This window comes from Dermacentor albipictus, chromosome 5, assembly GCF_038994185.2.
Source record: "Dermacentor albipictus isolate Rhodes 1998 colony chromosome 5, USDA_Dalb.pri_finalv2, whole genome shotgun sequence".
Classification (NCBI taxonomy): Eukaryota; Metazoa; Arthropoda; class Arachnida; order Ixodida; family Ixodidae; genus Dermacentor; species Dermacentor albipictus.
This window is the reverse complement of record NC_091825.1, coordinates 171,883,852-171,909,643: the sequence shown is the minus strand read 5'-3', so window position 1 is coordinate 171,909,643 and position 25,792 is coordinate 171,883,852. Positions and strand designations below refer to the sequence as shown.

General features: G+C 49.7%; 2 protein-coding genes across 2 annotated transcripts in view; one reads left to right on the top strand and one right to left on the bottom strand.

The window, feature by feature from the left end:
• LOC135916679 (E3 ubiquitin-protein ligase SHPRH) overlaps positions 1-19,200 on the bottom strand; it is a 375,022-nt gene extending 355,822 nt beyond the window's left edge. The window contains exon 1 of the mRNA XM_065450123.2: positions 19,130-19,200. Within this exon, the coding sequence (XP_065306195.2) occupies positions 19,130-19,190 (61 nt within the window). The 5' untranslated portion in view covers positions 19,191-19,200. The remainder of the gene's footprint in view (positions 1-19,129) is intronic.
• A 1,591-nt stretch (positions 19,201-20,791) lies between these two features.
• Positions 20,792-24,342, top strand: heca (hdc homolog, cell cycle regulator). The gene has a single exon (XM_065450129.2). It carries the CDS (start codon positions 21,416-21,418, stop codon positions 22,619-22,621), a length of 1,206 nt encoding a protein of 401 aa, XP_065306201.2. The 5' UTR covers positions 20,792-21,415; the 3' UTR covers positions 22,622-24,342.
• Positions 24,343-25,792: the final 1,450 nt, after the last annotated feature.

Below are 25,792 nucleotides of genomic sequence, written 5' to 3'. Positions count from 1 at the left end.
GAGTCCTTTATGCACGCGTGGTGCTAGACGCCAACCGTAACAACCCCGAAGTCACAACAAAGGGCAAGGTTCTGACTGGTGTTGTATAAGTCGCGGGCCGCTTTTTTTCGTCGCGACCATAGCTTGGATTGTTTACAAGCACTGCTCCAGGAGGGCACATGTAAACGGCAAAAGGAGGCCTCAAGAGAGCACCTGAGTTTATAATAACAAAGCAGGCAGCGCAGGGTCTCCACGGCACCCAAGGCGTAGCGGGGGGATCAAAGCTAGTAGCCCGTGGGTGGGGGCCGCGGAGGCCAAAGCATGCCAGGGGGTGTGCGCATAAAAAATTGGCTGTCCGCCCCTGGCACGCACAGGCCTCCGCGAGCCCCAACCCACGGATCAGGTAGGCTTCCAGCTTTGGTGTCCCCGTTACCGCTATGGGGTCGTGGAGGCGCCGCCAATAATGCGAAACAATGACACATTGTTACAATTAGTAAAAAACACGCTAGAGTAAATATAGATACGTCCAGCCGCCAAATTGTGACGCTAAGTTCAGCACTATACTACGCCCCGCAAATTTTGCAACACGAGTCAGAACTTTGCCTCTGAAGGTACGTCGGACAGACTTTCTCGGACAGAAGGCGCTCTGGCTTCTAGGTTTTCAATACTGGCAGTGAGGAGTTACGGAGTCGCCATCTATCGGAAGCGCCTCGCTGGCGTAGTATGAGGGATCACGCGGCGCGCTCCTCATAGGTTTTGCTGTCAGCGCTCACTGAAAACACCACACGCGAGCTCTCCCGGACGTTTCTGTAAGTACTTTAGAAACGAGAGAAGTTTTTTACTGTCTAAATAATAATCTTGGGCAAACTGAAAGCACGCAATCGTTTACAGACGCTTTCTCCTTACCGAATACGTACAGTGAACGCCACTGCGTGCGGTCGCCGCGATGGAGTCTCCCTCGGCTTCTTGCGTGAAAGGTAGGTAAACGCTGAGAGCAAACTATGTGAAATGTGTTCTTATAGTGTTTGTAGACCTAAATGGAGCGTAATAGAATGAAGCCTCAATGCAGTGATAGCACAGATTCGCAGCGACCGACTGCGCGTCTGCATGCTTGTCCGCGCACTGTTTCGTTTTCGCCGCGTGAGCGTTTTCGCACCGTGCCATGAGCTTTAGGCCGCAGAATATGGGCATTTCACAGTATACAAGCAACCATTGTTGCGTGGGCGCTATCAGAGTGGTTCAAAAATAATTTCATTGTAGAGACTTCGACGCCTACGGGGACTGTGATGTGCCGTCGCGACGATCCAATCTTTTTTTCTTCTAAATTCTTGGACGTTTCAATATTATTTCTCGAGTTGCGTCGCACTGTATGTTTATCGGTGTTATCAGCATGCGATTTCCCGCTGCTTCTTTTTTTGTAATCCAGTGCATTAATTCATAACACAAACATGACCGTAAGCCATGCTTTTTTTTTAATGTGCTTCTTACTGCTCCCTTTCCACTCCAGTGAACTTGTCAGTATCTAGAGCATCGACAAGTTCATAGACCAAACCGCCATGACATTAGTCGGGCAGCGGAATCGGCTGAGCGTCTCAGTGCGCGTTTTCCGAACATCGTAGACCCGGCGCCGTAGCAGAAATCTTCCTCGCGTCTGTGCTTGCTGCATAACCGAGTTGTAGCCGATGACTGTTTGCCGGTTTTATGTTTCGCGAGCCAAGCTTCCCGCAGCTTCTTGTCCTGCGGCTACGTGTGAATAAGGCTGACACCGGGCTCCGTTGCGTACGTCCGGCACTGCGGCACCGAGCAGTAGCCTACCATGTTGCGCGCCTTCAAAGGCAGCCACTATCTATTGTAGTGCTTTCAAGCGTTGTAAAGGAGACACTCGAAGCGGGAAAATCTCGCCTCTAAATGAGGACCGCAGCGTACGAGGGAATTTAAACTCTCGTTTTCAGCTCGCGTCGGCGCTCCAGAAGCAGCCGACGCTATGGGGTTCTTGCATTGCCCAGGGGGCGCTGCGAAAAAGGTGCTAAAAAGCGCCCTCTGTCCTAAAATGGGGCGTACCAAGCTCCGTCGTCTGCTTCGGAAAGCACGTTTACAATATGGACCCGCCACTTTCGGTTCTGTTGTATCACGGCCTGCAGCGAATATCCGGTGCCGAAGATTTTTTCAGGGGTGGCACGCTGCGTAAAGGCAAGAAATTATGCAGTGCCGAATACCTGTATGCCGTTCAAGAATTAAGCGGCGAAGTTTTAGCGCGGTGTCAATCGCAAGTGAAGCGAGTCGCGTACGAAGTGGAACTTCAGGTTAGGTTTGCACGTTGCTAGATTCAGGCGCACAAACGCGAGGAAATGCTTGATATAAATGAATCCACAGCAGCGATAAGCAGACATCATGTGTACGGAACTGCTCGAGCACACGATCGTACGCGCCGCGAAGGCAGCGGTCTTTCGACATGCCGCGAAACGGCGGGCCTCCTGCAATATTTGTTGACTGCATGCCGCTAAACAAGTAGTTATGCCTGCGTTGTCGTAGCGGCCATCTGTCCCTTTTAGTAACTGCTAATAACTGATGCAATGCATATGAGCTCGCACGTCCGTGCGAATCGCGCTGCAGCGCGAGTTCGTAGCTGCTCGCTTGACGTAGCTTTTAATGACAGCGCTCGAACATCGATCTGCTGTAATCAATACTACCTTGCTGCGCTGCCTCAACATGCTGACTTGAGGTCAAGTATGAGCACATTTAACTCTCTAACCTGTGCTGCTCGTAGTGGGGTAGTGAATCGTCACCGAATCAGCCCGGCCATTTGTGGTCATTTGCACACACCTGGTCACATAACCACTTCGCATCGGTCGAATGGTTAATTGTCGCTGTGGCCGGGTCTCGAATCGTGAATTACCAGCCATGCCTGCTGCTATGTCGGTGTGCTGTCGGGACTGTAGGTGCAAAAGACCGAAATTTAGAACGCAGATAATCAAGCAAGCTTCAAGACAGGCGAAACAGTCAGCATGGCGCGAAGTTTCGCTTACTCAGCGCGACGAACTGCAGCTATGCAGCGTGTCCGACGCTCCACTTCGTGAGGCCTTGAAGGAAAACGGTAGAATCTGATGTTGGGATTCAGGCCTTCTTGCTCATGGCAGCCCACGACGCAGAAGTAATGACGGTGACGCCTTCTCGAGGCTGGGCTAGGTCTCTCCGGATCGGCGTCACCGATTCCGTCTGCTCCCAGCATTACGTCCCACGGCACACGGAGAGCCCGTTATCGTTAAACTACAGGCTGCGGCGAGCTCGCAGCGTGGTCGACATGGTCTACGAGAAGTGACGAGCTTTTTCGCACTCGCAACAGGGCAGAAAAAAGTGCGAATCGACGCAAAACTCGGCCGAGAAACGTGCTTCGCCACAGCCAGGGCTCAATACGACCCAAGCTGGTACGACCCAGATGTCGTTTCCCGCGCCGCCACCAGGCGCCGCTACTATACCCCAAACTCAAGCGCAAGACGCCCATAGTGTCCTAGTGACGCGACCGGGAAGCAGTGCGCGGCCCCTTTCCGTAGAAGCCACCAGGTGTCGCCACTGCGACCTTTTCTAGCAGACCGGCTGCTCTCATAGTCGTTACTTTTGAGGCGGCCCGTGTTTCTAAGCGTTTCTTAAGGACATGGTTCTTTCATTATGACAGACAAGGATTGTATTTAACAAAGTGTTGTGCAAAGGAAGTTTTTCAAGGCCACATCGATACTGTAGCATTGACAAGTTCGTCTGCTAGCGAAATCCAGCGCTTTGATTACGCTCGTGGCATCGCCTGTATCAGCTGGCAATTCACCGAGCTTATTTTTGCTCATCTACTGCTTGAAAGCCAGTATATCTGAGCCTGCATTGCTTCTATGCAGCTATATTTACTCCATTTAGGTCGCGTGCTTATCACGAATGACACGAAAGTGCGTAGCGACTTCGGCGTTGCGCTGCTAAGCACGAGGGCGTTGAATTAAATAACGGTCTCGTTGGCTGCATTTTCATGGTGGCAAAATGCACACATATCCGTGTTGTTGCCGGTACAGTTCTAGGTACATCGACTGAGCTTAATATGTATTTTGATGCCTGGCGCCTTCTTTCATTACACTTATTCACGATCTTTGTGAAAAAATGTAGCCTGGTCGTTATGTAGAAAGCAGTGAGTTCTGCTGTCACAGAATCGCAGTGATCACGGCAGCCAAGTTGATGCTGCCGCGCCTTGCTTTAACAACATCTAAAACACTGTCTGCGTGCAACTCAATAAGACTAAAACAAACTCTGAAGTCTTTCTTCAAGTTGACCACAAACTGGTACAGAAGGGAGGCAGGATATAACAAACCACCGTTGTCTTTCATATAGGTATACTATGCAAGCCTCAAATTTCCTGCTGCCTCTTTGGTGATGAGTAGCAAGTTCAGGCAGGCTTCGCAGCCTGTCTTTAAAATACACTTTCTCGCCGCATAACCAGCGAGATAGAAAATTGGGCGGCTGTCACTGGACGCTATAGTGCAAGGAGAGTGGTCTGGCAGTGTTTTCAGAATCACTGCTTCTGCTGCATCAATGTTCCCGGATAACCACTGTGGTAGCCCGGAGCGTAGCAATGGGAGTCCGTCTTTCTTTTTGGCATCGTGCCTCCTGCGGTGCAGTACATGCAGAGAGACGCCTTCTTTTTCAAAACATCCACTGTTTTTCGCCAGGATGACCTCGTTGAACGTAACACGGCTCGGAAAACACACGGAGCAAACAGCCGCAGAACGTGTCTGAGCCAGCCCGACCGCGCACCGGCAGCTAGGATGGATGGATGGATGGAAGGTAGGAACGTCCCCTTTGAAACGGGGCGATGGCAGTTGCCACCATGCTCAGATTTTTATTTGGCTTTTATTTTTATCTGTGTTGTGTGTTATTGAATTTCTCGATTTTCTTTAAATACGTCTTCCTACCCTTTTAACCTTATGTCACCTCTCTGCTTTTGAGCCACCAATCCTCCAATCGCCTTTTGCTAATTTCCACCGCACATTTATTTACATGACTATCATTATCTCTGAACCCTAGGGCCTCAGGAAGGGTGACTGTGGCGGCATCGACATCGGGATTGATACCATCACATTTTAGTATGAGGTGTTCCATTGTTTCTACATATTTACCACACACAGTACATGTGTCTTCTTCTTCGTTAAATTTCTTTTTCTAGCTCCGCGTTCTAAGACATCCTGATTTAGCTTCAAAGAGTAGGGCACTGCCTCTTGAGTTATCATAAAACGCTTCCTTCCTGATCTGCTGTTTCCAGTATCGATATAGTTCTACACTATGCTTCTTTTCCATTGAATTTATCCAATTTTTACCTTCCGCATTTTTAACCTGTCGTTTAATGCTCTGTCCTTTTTCGTCCTCATGTCTGGCATACTTACTGGTTAGCTTTCTAGTTCTTTTCCGCCATTGTGAGTCAACGCTCTTTCTGTATAGGTATTTAAACACCTTAGCTGCCCACCTGTTATCATCCAATTTCCTCAGACGTTTTTCGTATAGGATTTTACCCTGAGCTTCCCGTGCTTCGAAAGATGCCCAGCCCATATCTCCCTGTACTGCTTCGTTTGTGGTTTTCCCGTGGGCACCTAGTGCTAACCTTCCCACAGCTCTCTGATTTACTTTTAGTCTCGACTGAACCGCTGCCCTTAAACACAGGACCGCATTCCCGAAAGTAAGCCCCGGCACCATTACTCCCTTCCAAATGCCTCTCAGTACCTCATACCTGTTGTAACCCCACAATGCCTTATGTTTCATTATCCCGGCATCTGTTCGCCCTTTTGCTATTAGAGACTGTTCGTGCTTTTCCGTGTACATCTGCCCTTTGTTTATCCATACCCCGAAATACTTGTATTCGGCCACTCGGGGTATTTCATGGCCTTGTATTGTAAGCTCCTGATCAGTTGTATCGTTGAAAAACATCCCACCAGACTTAGCTGCACTAAAACTGAAACCTAAACTGTCCCCTTCGTCCCCACAGTAATTAACCAGAGTTTGCAAATCTTCCTGGCTATCTGCTAACAGTACAATATCGTCCGCATACATTAAACCCGGTAGTCGTTGCTCAACAACCTTTTCGCCTAATCCGTACGACAGATTATACCCTAGATTGCTTCGTTGTAACCTTCTTTCCATGCTTATCATATAAAGCATGAACAGCAGCGGTGATAGAGGACAACCTTGCCTTAATCCTTTGTGAACCTCGACAGTTGTCGTACTCTTGATTCCTTCCCATGCTATTTCAACATTATTTTCTCGATATAGTTCCTGTAGAAAATCAATTACCTCATTACCGATACCTTCAGCTTTTAATATGTTCCACAGGAGTTCCCTGTTCACATTGTCGTATGCACCACTTATGTCCAGGAAGGCTAAATACAGAGTTCTATTTTCCGCCTTAGCTATTTCTATGCGCCGGGTAAGCACGAACAGGCTATCATCTAAGCGCCTACCACTTCTGAACCCGTTCTGAAGTTCTCCAAGTATTCTATTACTTTCTACCCATGACTGCATTTTTAATTTCACCGCCTGCATCGCCAGCCTATATATAACTGATGTTATCGTAATTGGTCGGAAAGATTTTATGTTCTTCTTATCACCTCTCCCTTTATAAATCAAATTCATTTTACTCTGTTTCCAGCTGTGCGGAATTTGCTTATTTGTTATGACTGCCTCCAATGCTTTTATCAGCGTTTCCTTGCTTCTTGGGCCAAGTTCATTAATTAACTTGATTGGAATTTCGTCTATCCCCGCGGACGTGCATTTTGTAACATTTGCTTCCGCCTTTTTCCAGTTAAGATCGGTCAATTCTAAGCTGTTTTCTATTATGCTATTCTGTGTTGCTCCCTCACTTGGGGCGATTACCCTATCGTCTTTCCTAAATGACTCTGCTATAACTGAACCAATGCGGTTCACAGCGTCATCTCCCTCTAAACAATTTCCTTCGGCATCGTGAATCTGTTCCTCTTTTCTGTGATTAGCTTTACCCAGCCAGCTTATATGGTTCCAGAATTTTCTTGACCCCCCTTTAGTTGCATCGCGAACTTCAGCCAGCCAGCGATCAGAGGACTGCTTTATTTTAGCCTGGACGAGGACCTGCACTTGTTGTTTCTTTTGTCGATAATATTCCCATTTTTGGCCTATTTCTTCTTCAGATAACTTTTTGCTTCTCTTTGCTATCTTTGCTTCTATCTTTGCTTCTTGCTTCTATCTTTGCTTCTCTTTGCTTTGATAACCTCTTTGCTTCTCTGTGTTCCCGAGATGCCCACCGTCGTTGTTCGATGGCCTCTCTCATTTCCTTATTCCACCAACTTCGTGGCTTCCCCTTTCCTCTCCAGCGGTTTACTCCTTTTACCTCTTTTATTTTTGTACTAATGAGTAGTTCTAACTGATTATAATCCCACCTTTCCATGGGATGTTTCTTTATTGCTTCCTCTGTGCCAGCCGCTATTTGCGCTATTTGCGCGTCATTTAATTTTGCGTACTCTTTTTGGCTTCCCTGCATTTCTCTTTTGAGTAGGGCTCCCAACTGTAGACTAATACGCTTATGACCACTTCCGAGGCTGTACTTCCCCTCTTCGTCCATTTCCATTATTGCTCGCTTGCTATACTTCCCCTGCGACATTAAGCAGTAGTCAATGGTCGTTTGTCTGTTACGGGGTTCCCGCGTGATTTGTCCCTCACACTTAGTTTCTCTATTTACTATAACTAGGTTGTGTCGCTCACAGAAGCCTAGCAACAACTTTGTATCTCTGTATCCATCCAGATCCTCGATGTGGCCATTCATGTCCCCCAGCAGACAAATATCGGCACCTTCTCCAAACCGCTTTATATCGTCATCGAGACACTTCACTAGATCTTTGTTCTCTTGCCTGTATTTGTCCCCTGTCCCTAAATAAACTACTCCTAGCCATGCCTTTTTACCGGCAATTGCACCTGATACCCAGACATGTTCTTTGCAAGTTAACTTTATTCTTTGCCAATTTGTTCCTTGGTGTATGAGCATACCTACTCCTCCTCCCTTCCTCTCCGTTGTTGTTCTATTGCTCCCTTCCCAGACGTAGCCTTCAATAAGCGGTGGGTCTTCTAGATCCCTGAGGTGTGCTTCGCATAGCGCGTATACACCTACTTCTTCGTCCTTTAACTGCTGTTCAATTTCTAACCACCTCACTCTCTTTCTACCACCTTGCATGTTTATGTACCTGATCCTGGTGTTAAATTTATTTGTAGTTTTCTTCCTGGACCTCCTAGTGGCCATTTTATTGGCGTCAGCCTCTATTGTTGCACTTTCTACACTGTTCAAAAAAAAAAAAAGGCGCAGAAAAAGGCGCAGCAGCGCCACTGGTGGCGGCTACTGGCGTTTGCTTCAACCGGCCCATTGCCTCTCCCTCTTGCTCGCGCCACTAGGACTATGGTGTCTTGGCCCCTTAGGAATACAAAGCAACACAACGATTCCGGTTGGTTGCTTTCTGACTTGAATTTCACTCAATTCGGCAGCAAGATGTGGTCAACCTCCTCGCCCTCGAGCTCACCAGACTCCGAAAATCACACTGTAACGTTCACTTGGAAACGTTACCTTATTCCATGTTGCATCAGGTAGGCAGACATTATGACACACACGCTCAAGTTGCACGGCGTGATGTGTATCTGAGGCAATGTTATCTGATGTATCTGTCTCCTGGCGTAGCTGCGTGTGCGCTGCGCCGTCTTCTTGCTGGGCGTCTTTTCTGTTGATTGCGTTCAGCTTTTGCCGCTTTGCAGCAGGTCCACGCTCTCGCATATATTTCTCTCTTTCCTTTTCATCGGAGCTTTCTTCGTGAAATACTTGGGTGCCTCAGGGAACACAATGGGCACGGCGTCTTCTTTCAGACGCGGACGATCTCGCATCTTTCGTCGAAGTGCCGTTCACAAACCACGCTGTCGTTGGTAAGCTCTTTGTCAGCCCGTTTAATATTTCGGGCCCATTACTCCCTTCGCAAGACATCAGTGGGGGTTTTAAACACGTACAGAAAGCTTTTGCGAGCAAGATCGATACCCCTTTGCATCCAGGTACAAAGCACGTACTTGAGCGGCTCGACGGCATGGTTCATTACATCCAACAGTCTGAATCTGAAGAGTCCATTCCTTGTGTGGCAAGGCGACGACCCAACACTGCAGACAAATTTCACAGACGACGACAGGGCGAAGCGCCAACGCTGCCGGCGAAGCCTTGTCAGTGCCCGGCCGTCGCAAGCGTGGCACCTTTGAATACAGCAGTGCCCCTAGCGGTGGCTAAATTTTCACCGCGTTCCGCGCGCTCCTCCTCCATGGCGCGGATAAGGCGCTCGGCACACTACCCCCCTCTATCCACCATACTAGGACATTATTCTAGTACACTATGGGCGTCTTGCGCTGGAGTTTGAGGTATATTAGCGGCGCCTGGTGGCGGTGCGAGAAACGACATCTGGGTCGTACCAGCTTGGGTCGTATTGAGCCCTGGCTGTGGCGAAGCACGTTTCTAGGCCGAGTTTTGCGTCGATTCGCACTTTTTTCTGCCCTGTTGCGAGTGCGAAAAGGCTCGTCACTTCTCACAGACCACGCTGCGAGCTTGCCGTAGCCTATAGTTTAACGAAAACGGACTCTCCGTGTGCCGTGGGACGTAATGCTAGGAACAGAAGGAATCGGTGACGCCGATCCAGCCTCGAAAAGGCGTCACCGTCATTACTTCTGCGTCGCGGGCTGCCATGAACAAGATGGCCTGAATCCCAACATCAGATTCTGCCGTTTTCCTTCAAGGCCTCACGAAGTGGAGCGTCGGGCGCGCTGCATAGCTGCAGTTCGTCGCGCTGAGTAAGCGAAACTTCGCGCCATGTCGACTGCTTCACCTGTCTTGAAGCTTGCTTGATTATCTGCGTTCTAATGTTCGGTCTTTTGCACCTACAGTCCCGACAGCAGACCGACATTGCAGCAGGCATGGCTGGCAATTCACGATTCGAGACCCGGCCACAGCGACAATTAACAATACGACCGATGCGAAGTGGTGAAGTGACCAGGTGTGTTCAAATGAGCACAAATGGTCGGGCTCATTCGATGACGATTCACTACTCCAATACGAGCAGCACAGGTTAAGAGAGTTAAATGCGCTCATACTTGATCTCAAGCAAGCACGTTGAGGCAGCGCAGCAAGGCAGTATTGATTGCAGCACATCGATGTTCGAGCGCTGTCATTAAAACCTACATCAAGCGAACAGCGCACGAGCTAGCGCTGCAGCGCGATTCGCACGTACGTGCGAGCTCATATGCATTGCATCAGTTATTACCAGTTACTAAAAGGGACAGATGGCCGCTACTACAACGCAGGCATAACTACTTGTTTAGCGGCATGCAGTCAACAAAGATTGCAGGAGGCCCGCCGTTTCGCGGCATGTCGAAAGACCACTACTGTCGCGGCGCGTACGATCGTGCGCTCGAGCAGTTCCGTATACATGATGCCTGCTTATCGCTGCTGTGGATTCATTTATAGCAAGCATTTCCTCGCATTTGTGCGCCTGAATCTAGCAGCTAGCGTGCAAACCTTACCTGAAGTTTTTGTGCGCCTGAATCTAGCAGCTAGCGTGCAAACCTTACCTGAAGTTCCACTTCGTACGCGACTCGCTTCACTTGCGATTGACACGGTGCTAAAACTTCGCCGCCTAATTCTTGAACGGCGTACACGTATTCGGCACCGCATAATTTCTTGCCTTTACGCAATGTGCCACCCCTGAAAAAATCTTCGGCGCCCGATATTCGCTGCAGGCCGTGAAACAACACAACCGAAAGTGGCGGGTCCATATTGTAAACGTGCTTTCCGAAGCAGACGACCGAGCTTGGTACGACCCATTTTTGCACAGAGGTCGCTTTTTAGCACCTTTTTCGCAGCGCCCCCTGGGCAATGCAAGAGCCCCATAGCCGACGCGGCCGCTATATGTCCACGTGATCCCTAATAGCATGATTCCTAATAGTGGCGCCAGCTTTTCCAGTGGTGGAGCTCGAGGCCGATATGCGGTCCAAGTTCTGCTACGGTCGCTACTGCTACCACAGAGACATCTATGATGTTATTTACAAGGTACATTGCCGTAAGGTGCGAGAAAGCTACGATCCGCCACGACTGACTCAGCCCGCTGGTTCATGTGCTTTACCGCTTCGGCAGCCAGCGTCCGAGCGTACTCGACCCCACTCCGCAATGCTGGCATGCCTAGGGACAAATAAAGCCCCTGCTGCCACGCGCCACCGCAGCTTTCGGTCGGCGGTGGCCGGCGGAAATGTGTATGGAGGGGCTTTAGGGACAAAAGCCTACAACACAAGCCTCCTCCGTAGTACCTAGGCATGAGTCATATATTCAAGGAGCAAAAGCCCCCAGGTTTTCTCTCTCGCGCCCGCTCTTACTCGCGCCTGTGCACAAACGACTGACGATCCCTCAAACTCACACTACCTCAAACCATGCCTCAAACGAACGTCTCGTTACAAGAAGGTGCAGTTTCGCGGGCGGCACTCGATCCCGCCTGGCTCCGGCAGCGTCGCCAGTAGCGGCGGCGCTGCGATCGACTACTCTTGAAAAGCAGCAGACTAAACGCTCGCACGTGCGCAGGAGGTTCTGTTCATATTTTTACTCAAAGCACTTCGCTTATTTGGTCTGTATTCTCTGCTTACGCTCAGACAATGAAATGCATATTGTTTTTTTTGCAACAGATGCAGGTGGTTCTGTTCGTGTTTTTGCTCAAAGCACGTCGCTTATTTGGTCTGTATTCTCTGCTTACGCTCAGACAACGAGATGCGTATTGTTTTTTGCAACACACGCTAAAACAGTTTCTGATCGCCGCTGGAACCTAGCCAAGCTGTCGAGAACTCAAGTACTTTCGATCGCAATCGAGTCCCGTCCGGATGAACTTCTTCAACATGATAGAAAATTGGCCTCGAGCTCCACCACTGGAAAAGCTGGCGCCACCGTCGGCGTGACGTGCTAGGAGGGATCACGTGAACATAGCGGCCACGTCGGCGGCTTCGGGAGCGCCGAAGCGAGCTGAAAACGAGTTTAAATTCCCTCGTACGCTGCGGTCCTCATTTAGTGGCGAAATTTTCCCACTTCGAGTGTCTCCTTTACAACGCTTGCAAGCACTACAATAAGTAGTGGCTGCCTTTGAAGGCGCGCAACATGGTAGGCTACTGCTCGGTGCCGCAGGGCCGGACGCACGTAACGGAGGCCGGTGTCAGCCTTATTCACACGTAGCCGCAGGACAAGAAGCTGCGGGAAGCTTGGCTCGCGAAACATAAAACCGGCAAACAGTCATCGGCTACAACTCGGTTATGCAGCAAGCACAGACGCGAGGAAGATTTCTGCTACGGCACCCGGTCTGCGATGTTCTGAAAACGCGCACTGAGACGCTCGCCCCAGTCCGCTGCCCGACTAATGTCATGATGGTTTGGTCTACGAACTTGTCGATGCTATAGATACTGGCAAGTTCAGTGGAGTGGAAAGGCAGCGGTAAGAAGCACATTGAAAAAAATGGCTGTGGCTTAGCTAAGGTTAAGCCCAGGATGCGAAGCATACTAGCCTTTATTTTAACGCGACAGCGTTAAGGAGCTCGTGTCGCAAAAAAGCCGGTGTCGTCGGCGTGCGGCGCTTGCTCAGGCGCACATTTCGTTGTCGCGCCGAACGCTGCGTTGCTCGACGCTCACCGCGTCCGATGCGGGGCGCGTAGTCGCTGCGCCGTAGCAAAGCCACCTAGAAACAGTCTCTGTAGCACGCCGCAACCTTCGCTTCTCATTCCAACGAGCAGCTCTGTCTCCAGGAGGCATCTCACCTCGTGAGTGTCTAGCAGAGGCAAGCGCAGCTGCTTATATACCGCCGCGAAGCCGCGAGCGACGGCGCGAGTTGGAGGACCGTTTCTCCTCTGTCGTGATGTCACGGTGCCACGTGGCAGGCACGTACCCAGGATTTTTTTCGGGGGGGGGGGGCCACCACCTCCATCATCATCATCATAATAATAATAATAATAATAATAATAATAATAATAATAATAATAATAATAATAATAATAATAATAATACTCATCATCAGCCTGTTTTATGTCCACTGCAGGATGAAGGCCTCTCCATGCGATTTCCAATTACCCCTGTCCTGCGCCAACCGATTCCAACTAGCGCCCACGAATTTCCTAATTTCATCGCTCCACCTAATGTTTTGTCGTCCTCGATTGCGTTTCCCTTCTCTTGGTACCCATTCTGTAGCCCTAATAGTCCAACGGTTATCCAACCAGCGCATTACATGACCTGCCCAGCTTCATTTTTTCCTCTTGATATCAATTAGAATATCGTCTATACCCGTTCGCTCACTGATCCAAACCGCTCTCTCTCTTAACGTTATGCCGAGCAATCTTCGTTCGCTCGCTCTTTGCGCGGTCCTTAACTTGCTCTCAAGTCTCTGCCCCATATGTCAGCACTGGCAAAATGCACTGATTGCACACCTTACTTTTCAATAATAATGGTAAGCTTCCAGTCAGGAGCTGGCAATGTCTGCCGTATGCGATCCAACCTATTCTTATTCTTCTGTGAATTTCCTTCTCATGATCAGGGTTCCCTGTGATTAATTGACCTAGGTAAACGTATTCCTTCACAATTTCTAGTGGCCGACTGGCGATCCTGATGTCTTGTTCCTTTGCCCGACTATTTATCATTATCTTCATCCTCTGCATATTAATATTCAACCCCACTCTTACACTCTCTCTGTTAGGTCTCCAATCATTTCTTGTAACTCGTCTGCATTGTTGTTGAATAGAACAATGCCATCGGCAAACCGAAGGTTGCTGAGATATCTGCCGTCTATCTTTACTCCTAAGCCTTTCCAGTTTAATAGCTTGAATTCTTCTAAGCACGCAGTGAATAGCTTTGGAGAAATTGTGTCTCCCTGTCTGACCCCTTTCTCTATAGGTATCTCCCTGCTTTTCTTGTGTAGAATTAAAGTAGCTGTAGAACCTCTGTAGATATTCTTACGCGAAGGACGAGTCAGTAAGACGAGAAACTATTACAGAATATACTTACAACAACGGTTGCAGCGCTGACCGGTTAGATTCACAGCGCGAGCCCAGTTCGTTCTTCCTCCTCTTTTCTGGAGTGATGGTGCCTACGCGCCTCGTTTAAACAAACAAATACCACACGCATGTAGCAATATTTTCCAAGCTTTTTACGTAAGCGTTCTGTACTCCTTGATTACGTAGTGCCTCTATGATTGCTGGTATCTCTACTGAATCAAATGCCTTTTCGTAATCTATATAAGCCACATAGATAGGCTTATTGTACTCTGCAGATTTCGCGATAACCTGATTGATGACATGGATGCGATCCATTGTAATGTATCTCTTCCTGAAGCCAGCCTGTTCCCTTGGTTGTCAAAACCTAGTGTTGCCCTTATTCTATTGGATATTGTTTTGGTAAATATTTTATAAAATACTGGGAGCAAGCTAATGGTCCCATAATTTTTCAGTTCTTTAACGTCTCCTCTTTTGTGGATGAGTATAATGTCTGCATTCTTCCAGTTTCCTGGGACCTTTGCAGTCGATAGACACTTCGTATAAAGAGCCGCCAGTTTTCTGAGCATTATGTCTCCTCCATCTTTGATTAAATCGACTGTTATTCCACCTTCTCCTCCCGCTCTTCATCGTTTCATGTCTTGCAGCGCCCTTCTGATCTCATCGCTAGTTATAGGAGAGTTTCTATATCCTGTTCACTACTGTTTCTAAGTGAGGTATCGTGACTCCTCTGGGTACTGTATACAGGTCCGCTTAGAATTTTTCCCCTGCTTTTACAATATCTTCGAGATTGCTGATGATATTATCCTTCTTATCTTTTAGTGCATACATCATGGTTTGTCCTGTGCCAGGTTTCTTTTCTACTGATTTCAGGCTGCGTTCATTTCTTACGGCTTCTTCAGTCTTTCTCATGTTATAGTTTCGAATATCAGTTTTTTTCGCCTTGTTGATCAGTTTTTACAGTTCCGCGAATAGCGTAACGCTGCGCGGCCGCCAGTCCCATACAACCGCGTAGAGCGCAGGACTCTGCGATTCTAGACGTACTGCGCTCACCGCGAAAGGTTAGAAAAACACCCACATAAGCACAGCAGAGAAGTGGCTACGTGAGGCGGTTCCACCGATAACTGTAGAAGCGTCATTCAAAACAAGTAATTGTTCTCCACTTCCGGCGGCGTTTTCCCTACTTCCTTTTTAAATAAAAAGATGTTGATCCATAAATATTCTCATAAACAACGGTTAACTTTTTTATTATTCGCTTTTGCTTGCAGTTTGGTTGTTGCCTTGGCTCTCTCCCTTAGTAGATCGCTTAATTTCTCAACTCCTTGCGATTTTTGTTTCCAGTTGCCAATTTTGCACGAAAAGTGCTATACAATTAGGGAAAAACAGACGAGGTAACGGGCGACAGCCATCTTGCTTATGGGTTTAAGGGTTATTGCAGGGTTTCATGATGGACGCTCTTTCACATTATTTTATTTCCCACCTTCTCTAACCCATATCACGTGTATATGATTCCGGGCATCTGCCAGCGTCGCGGCGAGCCGTAACTCAAGGAAACAATGAAGCAAAGGGATAAGTTAAACGGAATTGGCGTTTTCTCCGGCCGCAACTCGTTCCATGAGAGTATATACAGACCAGCTGAGTAACAGCCGCATTCCTCTCCTGGTCCCAGGATCAGCTAGACAAAGAAGGCTGAACTAACAAAAGCAACAGCTATGCGCGTGACGGTTGAATAGATGGTGACAACTGAATGCATCTCAAGTTAATCGCGCCGGCGCAGAATCTATGAGAAAACTGTCCTTCACATTACAAGAGATGCCGATAACTACCACCATCTAAAAGGAGTGAAAAAGGCAGCATAATGCTGACCGATGAACAGCTGCCAAGTCTCCACATTGATCTGGCGGCGCTTTAGGAATGTGTGCGGAGTGGTGGCGTGGTTGGGGAGGGGGGGGGGGGGAGGGCGTATGCCACTTGATTTCGGGGGGGGGGGGGGGCGGGCCCCTCCGGGCCCCCCCCCCTGGGTACGTGCCTGCCACATGGTATTGAAGGCGACACCGCCGCGCCTGAGGAGCTGGTTTGAGCTCTAGTAATATGCTTCGCATAAAAAAGCATAACATATGGTCATGTTTATGTTATGAATTAATGCACTGGATTACAAAAAGAGGAGCAGCGGGAAATTGCACGCTGAGAACACCGATAAACATACAGTGCGACGAAACTCGAGAAATAATATTGAAAGTTCAAAGAATTTAGAAGAAAAAAAATATTGAATCGTCGCGACGGCACATCACTGTCCTTGTAGGCGTCGAAGTCCCTACAATGAAATTACTTTTGAACCACTCTGATAGCGCCCACGCAACAATGGTTGCTTGTATACTGTAAAATGCCCATATTCTACGGCCTAAAGCTCATGGCACGGTGCGAAAACGCTCACGCGGCGAAAACGAAACAGTGCGCGGACAAGCATGCAGACGCGCAGTCGGTCGCTGCGAATCTGTGCGATCACTGCATTGAGGCTTCATTCTATTACGCTCCATTTAGTTATGGGCATCATTATGGGCATCATTAAGGAGTGCGCAATAGAAGTCGGTGGTAACGCCGTTAGACAGGAAACCAGTAAGCTATCGCAGGAGACGAAAGATCTGATCAAGAAACGCCAATGTATGAAAGCCTCTAACCCTACAGCTAGAATAGAACTGGCAGAACTTTCTAAGTTAATCAACAAGCGTAAGACAGCGGATATCAGGAACTATAATACGGATAGAATTGAACAGGCTCTCAGGAACGGAGGAAGCCAACAAACAGTGAAGAAGAAACTAGGAATAGGCAAGAATCAGATGTGTGCGTTGAGAGACAAAGCCGGCAATATCGTTACTAATATGGATGAGATAGTTCAAGTGGCTGAGGAGTTCTATAGAGATTTATACAGTACCAGTGGCACCCACGACGATAGTGGAAGAGAGAATAGCCTAGAGGAATTCGAAATCCCACAGGTAACGCCAGAAGAAGTAAAGAAAGCCTTAGGAGCTTTGCTAAAAAAACACTATTTAAATTAATTAAATTATGGGGTTTTACGTGCCAAACACCTTTCTGATTATGAGGCACGCCGTAGTGGAGGACTCCGGAAATTTCGACCACCTGGGGTTCTTTAACGTGCCCCAAAATCTAAGTACGCGGCTGTTTTCGCATTTCGCCATCACCGAAAATGTGGCCGCCGTGGCCGGGATTGAATCCCGCGACCTCATGCAATGCCCAACACCGTGGCCACTAAGCAACCATGGGAGGTAGACTTTTGAAGAGCGAAATGCTTAGACTCCATGCACTTTGTCCATGTCTGTTGCACAGCTCTTTGTTTCCGTCGATGAAAAGACTCTTCAAGAACAGCAGACGCTCCGGAGGTATCAAGTACGACGCCATGTTGAAAAGGGTGCATGAAGACGATTTTTTTTTTTGCTTCTGTGATTGACTGGCGGAGAAACACAACCCCACGTGGTCCCTGTGCCTTGGTTGCCAACTGCTGCTCTTTTTAATATTGTATGCTACTACAGAAATCTTTATTTTACACTTTTGCTTGTTTACTTGTTCTTGGCAGTGTTCTTCCTGCGCGAGACGATTTGATGTGGTTCCTTGTTTGCCAAGTAAATGATAGGTGTATCGCAAAGACGTACCTGTGAGATACACCTTATTTCATTTTTCTTTTGCGGGTTTGCGCGTCCTTATGGCGAATGGCGGGCGCTATTCACATTTGTACTAGTAAAGGTACCCCCCTCCCCCTTATTTGCATAGAAATGTTACCTTGGGTCGGGCCTGCCCCGAAAAAGAAAATCCTGGGTACGTGCCTGGGCCAGATTATGGGTGATGTGTGGTTCACAGTGAGTGGATTAAGAGCAGCCTTTGCAATAAGTTACGTACGCAAGCGCCCTGAAGCGTCGTAAGTGTGGTTCACGAAGAATGCTGAATAAAATCCGCTGCCCTGGGAGAAGTGTGGATAAAGAAAGGGGTAGAAGGGAGGGACATTATGTGTACTTCCAAACAAGTGCTCGGAAGTGTTGCATGCGGACAAGGTTTCAGACAGATCAGCCACATATGGGCGACGTTTTAATGTAATTTAACTATGGGCAACTGAAATTGTTATTGCAACTGCTCGACCAATAGAAAATGGGTTCGCTGAACATTGGGCTGTAATTCTATAAGGTCGCAGGGATGACATGTTGGCACAGGCACGTACGCAGGATATTTTTTCGGGGGGGGGGGGCAACACAAGGTAACTTCTATGCAAATGAGGGGGGGGGGGGGTATTTTACTAGTCAAATGTGAATAACGCCCACCATTCGTCATAAAAACGCGTAAACCCAAAAAAGAGAAATGAAATAAGGTGTATTTTACAGGTACGCCCTGTGCGATACACCTCTCCTTTACTTGGCAAACAAGGAACTATGTCAAATGGACTTGCGCAGGAAAGAAGCGCAGGAACATGGACAAAGTGTATGGAGTCTAAGCATTTCATTCTTCAAAAGTCTGCGGTACCGTTTCACTGCTGAAGCCATTTTACTCCTGAAACTTCACTGCCATCTAAAGTGAAACTTGACAATAAATAGTTGCAGCAAAGCAAGCATGTTATTTCAGTTCAATAAATAATTAGGGTTTGGCCGTTCCACTATAATACGCGAGGCAAAAGGCATAAAATTACGCGCTAATAATTTTATCTTTGTGGTTACCGCCTTATTTGGGTAACAGAAAAAGTTTGAAGTGCGAATTGCAGCCTCCCGGAGGAACAGTGGCTGGCGGTTATGAGGGCGTGGGCGGGGCTTCTTTGCAGACTTAATTTGTATCCGACTATAGTAGCGCTTTTTGAATTAGCTCTGGAAGAACTATAGATAAATATATATTTGCGGAACCGTCACAGTTCTGTTGGATCCCTCGTTTATGCTTTACCTAGTGCCGCCAAGGACTCGTATTGTTATTTGAGAATTTACGTAACGATGCGTGGCTGCCAGTCTAGTACAACCTCGTAGGGCGCAGGACGCTGCGATTCTAGACGTACTACGCCCACCGCGGAAGCTTAGAAAGACACTTACATAAGCACAGCAGAGAAGTGGCTACGTCAGGCGGCTCGACTGGTAACTGTAGAAGCGTCATTGAAAACACGCGGAATTGTTCTCCACTTCCGGCGGCGTTCTTTCTACTTCGTCTTTCAATAAAAAGATGTTGATCTATAAATATTTTCATAAACAACGGTTACATTTGTTAACTTTCGCTTTTTCTTCCTGTTTGGCTGTTGCCTCGGCTGCCGACAATGGATTCCTTAGTAGATCGCTTAATTTCTCAACGCCTTGCGGCTCTTGTTTCCGGTTGGCAATTTTGCACGAGAAGTGCTCTACAATTAGGCAAAAACTAGACGAAGTAATGCATGACATTCATGTTGCTTATGGATTTAACGGTCATTGCAGGGTTTGATGATGGACGCTGTTTCGCATTTTTTTATTTTTCACCTTGTCTAACCCATATCTCGGGTATATGGTTCCGAGAATCTGTCAGCGTCGCGGCGAGCCGTTACTCGAGGAAATAATGAAGAAAAAGGAAAAGTTAAACGCAATTGCCGTTTTCTCTGGCCGCAACTCGCTCCACGTGCATACAGACTAGTTGACCACGAACCGAAACCCTTTCTTGGTACCTGGATCAGTCTAAACGAAGATGGTTGCAATGACGAAGCAACAGCGAAGCGCGTGACCGTCGAAAAGATGGTGACAACTGAACGCATCTCGATTTAATCGCGTAGGCACCGAATCGAAGAGGAAACTGGCCTTCACACCCCAAAAGATGCCGATAACTACCGCGATCCAAACGGAGTAAAAAAGGCAGCAAAATGTTGACCGCCGAATAGCTATCAAGTTCCAACATTGATTTCGCAGCGCCTTAGGAATGTGTGTGAAAAGTGGTGACGTGGGCGGGGGCCGGGCCCCCCCTTGGGTACGTGCCTGTGTTGGCAGCCGAAGCGAATCTGCATCCCATAAAGCGCGGACACGAAATTCGCGCTATTGTATTTGGTGCCTTTTAAGCCTACTACGTTAGACTCGCACCAGATGGCGCGACGAGTTCGCTGGCTCGGCCTCGGCATGCCTTGGTGCGGTCCGCCCGTGACACATCGCCTGTTGGGTGTCAGAAGCTCGCTTGCACGTTTCGAAATTATGCGACGTGTTTGTACACATTTTGTCCCCCATGCAGTGCTGGAAGCGTGACAGTTGAAATGTTGCGGTGGGCTACCGACGCGCGCGTGCGGCTTGCTGGGCGCACTGAAGTAGTCGCGCTTCAGCATCGAGGATTTATGTCCCTTGGTGATTTTAGCTTTGACATTCCTCGTTAGGCGTTTTACGGTCGGCCCGACGAAGCAAGGATGACACACACAGACAGTACGCGCAGCGCAAGCATCGCGTGGAGTTTGCGCTACTTCATCGACCGCAACTGTTTTCACGGTCACCGCGAGTGAGCTCAGGTTTGCAAACCTGAGGTCGGTTGCGCAACGGAGACGTTGCGCAACCGACCTTATCTCGAACCCGAAGCAGCGGCAGTAGTCGCGCCTCGCAATGTTTACAGCGCCCCGGTTTGTTCAAGGCCGAGCGAAGTACTATCTGTCCGCTGTAATAGTGCTGCTGCTAATAGTAGTAGCTGCTGTAATAGTGCGACTATACTTTTCAGCATCCCATTTCATTTTTTCCTCCCCTTCCTTCGGCCGTGATGTAGAGCGAGTCGCGATGTGTATTCGTACGCGTCGTTTTGTACTTACGTTTCCTCGGCTTCTCGTGTTGCATACGACAAATACCAACACCACCGCAATTAACGTTATCCCGTCGGCTGACGGCCCTTTGCCATCCCTCTGTCACCAAGGCTGTTCGAAACGTAGACTAAGTCGCCGGAGATGACGCGCAAGCTACTAAATAGAGTGCAAAGCAGCACGCATTGAGGACGCTGGTGACAGTATCGTCATTGAAATTTTCTTTCTCTATGGTATCGTGATGCTGGGGGCTCTCACTAGGTGGGACCCGTCAAGGCCCGGCAACCGAAACGAGAGCCTCGGCGCATAAACCCCGCGTTTCCGCGCGTCGCCCTCCATCGCGGCGGCGGGCCGACACGATGGGAGAGGGCGAAAATCGCGCCTCGCACGGTTTCACCAATGGGCGACGACGATGAGCTGCCAGTCACGGCCCCGCCCCTGCACGCTGGCCACACCGCTTGGAAAGTTTCCCGCTGGCGGCAGTGGCGTTTGTTTGCAGGCGCGACTGAGCCACTTGGTCGGCTTTTAGTGTACGTTCGTCTAGTCAGCGAGCAACAGCCGTCGCGGCCGGTTGCATGCGAGCGCATCGCGGATGTGCGGAGGGAGCATGCCGCAGCACCGCGAGAATCGAGTCCGGCCGGCGGACGAGCACGCGGCGGCGCAGTACCACCACCCAGCAGCAATGGAGGTGTGCTGCGTGCCGACGGGCTGTCACTTGCTGGGCGAGCCGATTCGCGTGGACGACCTGAGCGACGCCGTCAGGGTGATCTGCAACAACGAGCAGTGCCCGCAGAGTCCGTTCATGCACCGCACCTGTTTCGAGGAGTGGGAGAGCTCGGTGCTGTCCTTCCTGCGCTCGACGGGACGCGCGCGCTCGTGGAGCGAGAAGCAGCGCCTGCAGAATCTGTGGACCAAGAAAGGCTACGACTTGGCGTACAAGGCGTGTGGCTGCCGCTGCGGCAAGGGGCACCTGCGCAAGGACCTCGACTGGATTCCTCCGGTGGCCGACCGGAAGAAGAAGCAGCGACGCAGAAAGGGAAACGACAAGCCCACGCTGGCCCTGAACGGCGCCAAGCCGCCGAGCAGCGGAGGCCTGCCTGTGACGCGGCTACGCAGCTCGAGCATGTCGAGCACCGGCTCCGGGGGCAGCCCGCCGAGCTCGTCGTCCGAGTTCCCGCCGTCGCCGACGCGCGGCCTAGCCGACCGCGAGGGCTCTGGCCTGTTCTCGCGTCGCCAAGACTACTCGTCCTTCAACACGCTGCCGCGGCACAAGATCAACGCGTACCACATTAAGATGGAAGACGAAGGCGACGACATCCGTTGCTTCATTCTGACCACGCTCAGCGCCAACAAGATGTCGCGCATCCCGTGCATCGTGTGCCAGACGGCGATGAGCGTGTTCGACCGCTACCCGCTGGTTGACGGCACGCTGTTCCTCTCGCCGCGCCAGCACAACCCGGGCTCGGTGCTGGTGCGCGTCGACGAGCGGCCCCAGTACCTGAACGCCGTCTGCATGACCTGCCTGGAAGGCTGGCAGGTGCGGCTCGCCTGTCGCGGCTGCGGCGCGCGCTGGAGCGGCCGCCACCTCATACTGGGCACCATGTACGCGTACGACATTTTCGCCGCCACGCCGTGCTGCGACGAGCGGCGGCGCTGCGCCAGCTGCCGAGAGCCCGTCATCAGCGCCGACCGGTCGCTGCCGTACTTCAGCGACTACAGCCACAGCATCTGCTGCGCGCATTGCGGCGCCAGGGACTACCACTTCGTCAAGTCGCTCGGCACGTACGCCAGGGTATGAAGTGGCGTTTTTTTTTTTTTTTGAAGGTGGCCGCTTCTGTTTTGTTTTCAAAGTTTATGTACTTGGTTGGTTTGCTGTTCTTCCCCTCCCCCCCCCTTTTTTTTCCCCGTTAGCGAATCCCGGTGCTGTTGTGTGTACTCGCCAAGGGCCAGCCATACAATCATTCGGCTGACTACTGTTTGTTCGGTGTTGTGTCGTTTCAACGGAAAGCGATGTGCCCGGTTTTGGACAAGTACAAAAGATATTCATCACAGTATAACGCCATCTCTGAGTGTTAGTTGCCGCGCTGCTCAGTGTCGTGTGTACATAGCTTTTCGAATGCAAAGCGCGTCAGTTGACCATCTCATTGTCACTGGACGTGTAATTATTGGTCACGGCTGCTCACATTGCCCCGTCTAACGCACAAATGTCAGAGTAGGCCATCGCGGGCAGATTGTGAGCAAGCCTGCGAAGTGTTGGTCCTCGCAGAGCCTTGAGAAGGGTGCCGGTACCCTACTTTCAGCCGCTCGATAATTTCTCGCTGGCCGCGGTATCTGTGTGAATCACGGTTTCCGTGCTTCGGCTATTGCTGTGTCGGCAGCCGTCGCGCTTCCGCTGAACGTGCCGCCCTCACGATTCAGCCAAGCTGACTGAGGGTATTGTCTGTAGCACTGATTTGAATATTTAGCAGCCGTAGAATGGGCGGTATGCCGTGGTGTAGTGTTGCAATCAGTAAGCGTCGTTTTATCGGGAAACGCGCAGAGCGCCGCTCCGAGACGACCTCGTGACAGTGCGATCATTCCTCTGGCCACTTGTGTTGCATGGATTGTGCTCAGACTGCGGGTTTGTACAACTTTTCCACTTTACGGGCATATAGTGGCAACTGTGGTTCACACGAGAGTAATTATGCAATAAAAAAAGTATATATATTTTTTTCGCGTGTGAATCCAAAAGCGGAACGGCGCTACTTGATGCTAAGTGTTCATGGTGCTGCTGGCATGGCTCGTGATATATCGTGTGCAAATGTGTGCAGTTCTCACCTCTGATTGTGTTATAAGAAAGGCATCAGCAAACGCTGTATGCAGCCGGCTTGCGAAGATGCATTGTTCCTTCTGGTCAGTCGCTCCCTTGCGCTGTGAAGACGTCAGCACTTCGTACGTACTCTTCCGAGTGAAGGAAAGGTAAACCGTAAACTTTTTGTTTGTTCCTAACGGGCACGCGAGTTGTCATGCGTGTGTTGTTAAATTTGTATCCCGCTATCTGTCAGTGTATACATCCATTGTCATTGTTGCTCGTGTTTTTCCAAGGTGAATCCACACGTCTCATTTCCCGCCCTGTTTGTAAAGTGTGAGAAGAGCCTTATGCACTCCTTTCTAAATGCCAAACATCTGCGCTTTTTTTTTTATTCACGCGAAGATACGAAGACAGCGCCAACGGAAGTGTGTATTCGTGTGTGGAATGTCTTTGCAAAACGATCTGTAGTGGATTGGACTTAATCGCTGCTGGACTCGTTCTACCTCTCGGGGAGGATGTTCAAACGCTGCCATGAGGCCGCAGAGTCGACGCAAACATATTTTGCCGCCTGGCGCTTCTGCGAGCTAGCAACTGTGTGTCTTTGATATGAAAAGGCAATCCGGCAGCTATCGAGCAAAATAAGATTTTACTTTATTTTTTCTTCGCGAGGGGCCAGTCATGGGAGCATAAATTATTTGCCCAATAAAACCATGCCCTCATGTTTGGAATGGTTGTCTTTTCACTGTCTCCCACCAGTGCGCTACACCAGTTTCCATGCTTCCAGATTTGTCACACATGTTGTCGGCCGGTGCACCGACGTCATTTCAGTTTGCGGACACTTTGCCCATGTGTGACGCCATATCGCACGGCTACTTATTTCCTGCCTTTTGCTGTTGTGCCTTTGTCGACATAACTGTTCATCAACCTACGACGGCTGACGATGCGTGCTATAAACACACCCGGGCTACAACCGGAATGCGTCGGGAGCGGGGGCAGTCGCGCAGCAGAGCGGCGGCCCGAAAGTCCCCAGGGCAGGGAACGCTTTTCCCCGAGCATTTCACTGCCAAGGACAGCGAATCAATAGCGTGTCTGGCGCTTTTCAGGGCCACTGTGTCGAGGGCGCTCGGGTTCGGCGGCCTCGCCGGCAGTGTCGGCGAGGCAATGCGTTGGCCAACTCGTCCTGTGTGGGCATTTGCCAGTTCACTAAATCAAACGTCATCCTCGAATAGTCTGTCTTGTGTTGGCGGAGTAATTACACTGGAGTGGAAATAATGTGCGTTTCAAATGATTTTTTAGCTATGCGGTTGCGCGAATTCATACAACGCAGGAAGTGGGTGAATGCCATGAGAAATTTGTCACTTGTGCAGTGCCGTTCTGTGCGGATTGTTGGTTTGTATTTGTGTTATCGGCAGGCTGCGCTGTTGCTCGCGCATCGGCCTAAGCGAACCGCCTTCAGTGGCTGCATATTGCTCGATCGGGCTCGTAAATAGGCATGTTTAGTGGGCGCGCAAGCGTTATGCGTGTAATCGGTTTATGGCAGGCGTTTGTAAAGTAAGCGTTTAGGATATCGCGGCCGTTTCACTCGACGGGCCCCAGCCACTGTGTGGGGCTTTATTTTCGATGCTGGCTCCATCGACAAGCCTACGTTGGACGCAGTGCAACACGCGTGCATGGCTCGGCACGGGCTCCGTTTCGGGGCCGAAATACGGGCGCACGTTGAAAGACCCCGAGTGGTCGTAATTAATTCGGAGTGCCCCGACAGCAGCGTTCCTACCTCGTGTGCACTGCGCAGTTTTGCAATGCTTTGTTTATTGCATTCACTCGAAACGTTTTTCGCCACAGTCGATGCAGCTGTGCATCCTCTGGTCGAAGCAGCCCTTCCACGTTGAGCGCGCAAAGGGCGTTACGTGATCGGCGAACAATGCGAAGCCGCGCATGGAATGAGGACTGGGCTCCACCAGTCCGGCTCATGCGAAACGTGCAAGCTGTGTGCATTCGAGAGAACAGACTGGTGGACCAGTTGGTACTCCATAGCTTGAGGCAAAGCGCCGAAAACACGAGGACAAGAGAAGGAGACGAAGTACGCGGTGCTACTAACAACTGAATTTTTATTGCACATGGTTACCACATATATACATACCATCGTACAACAAGCCAATATCTCAACATAGATTTCTT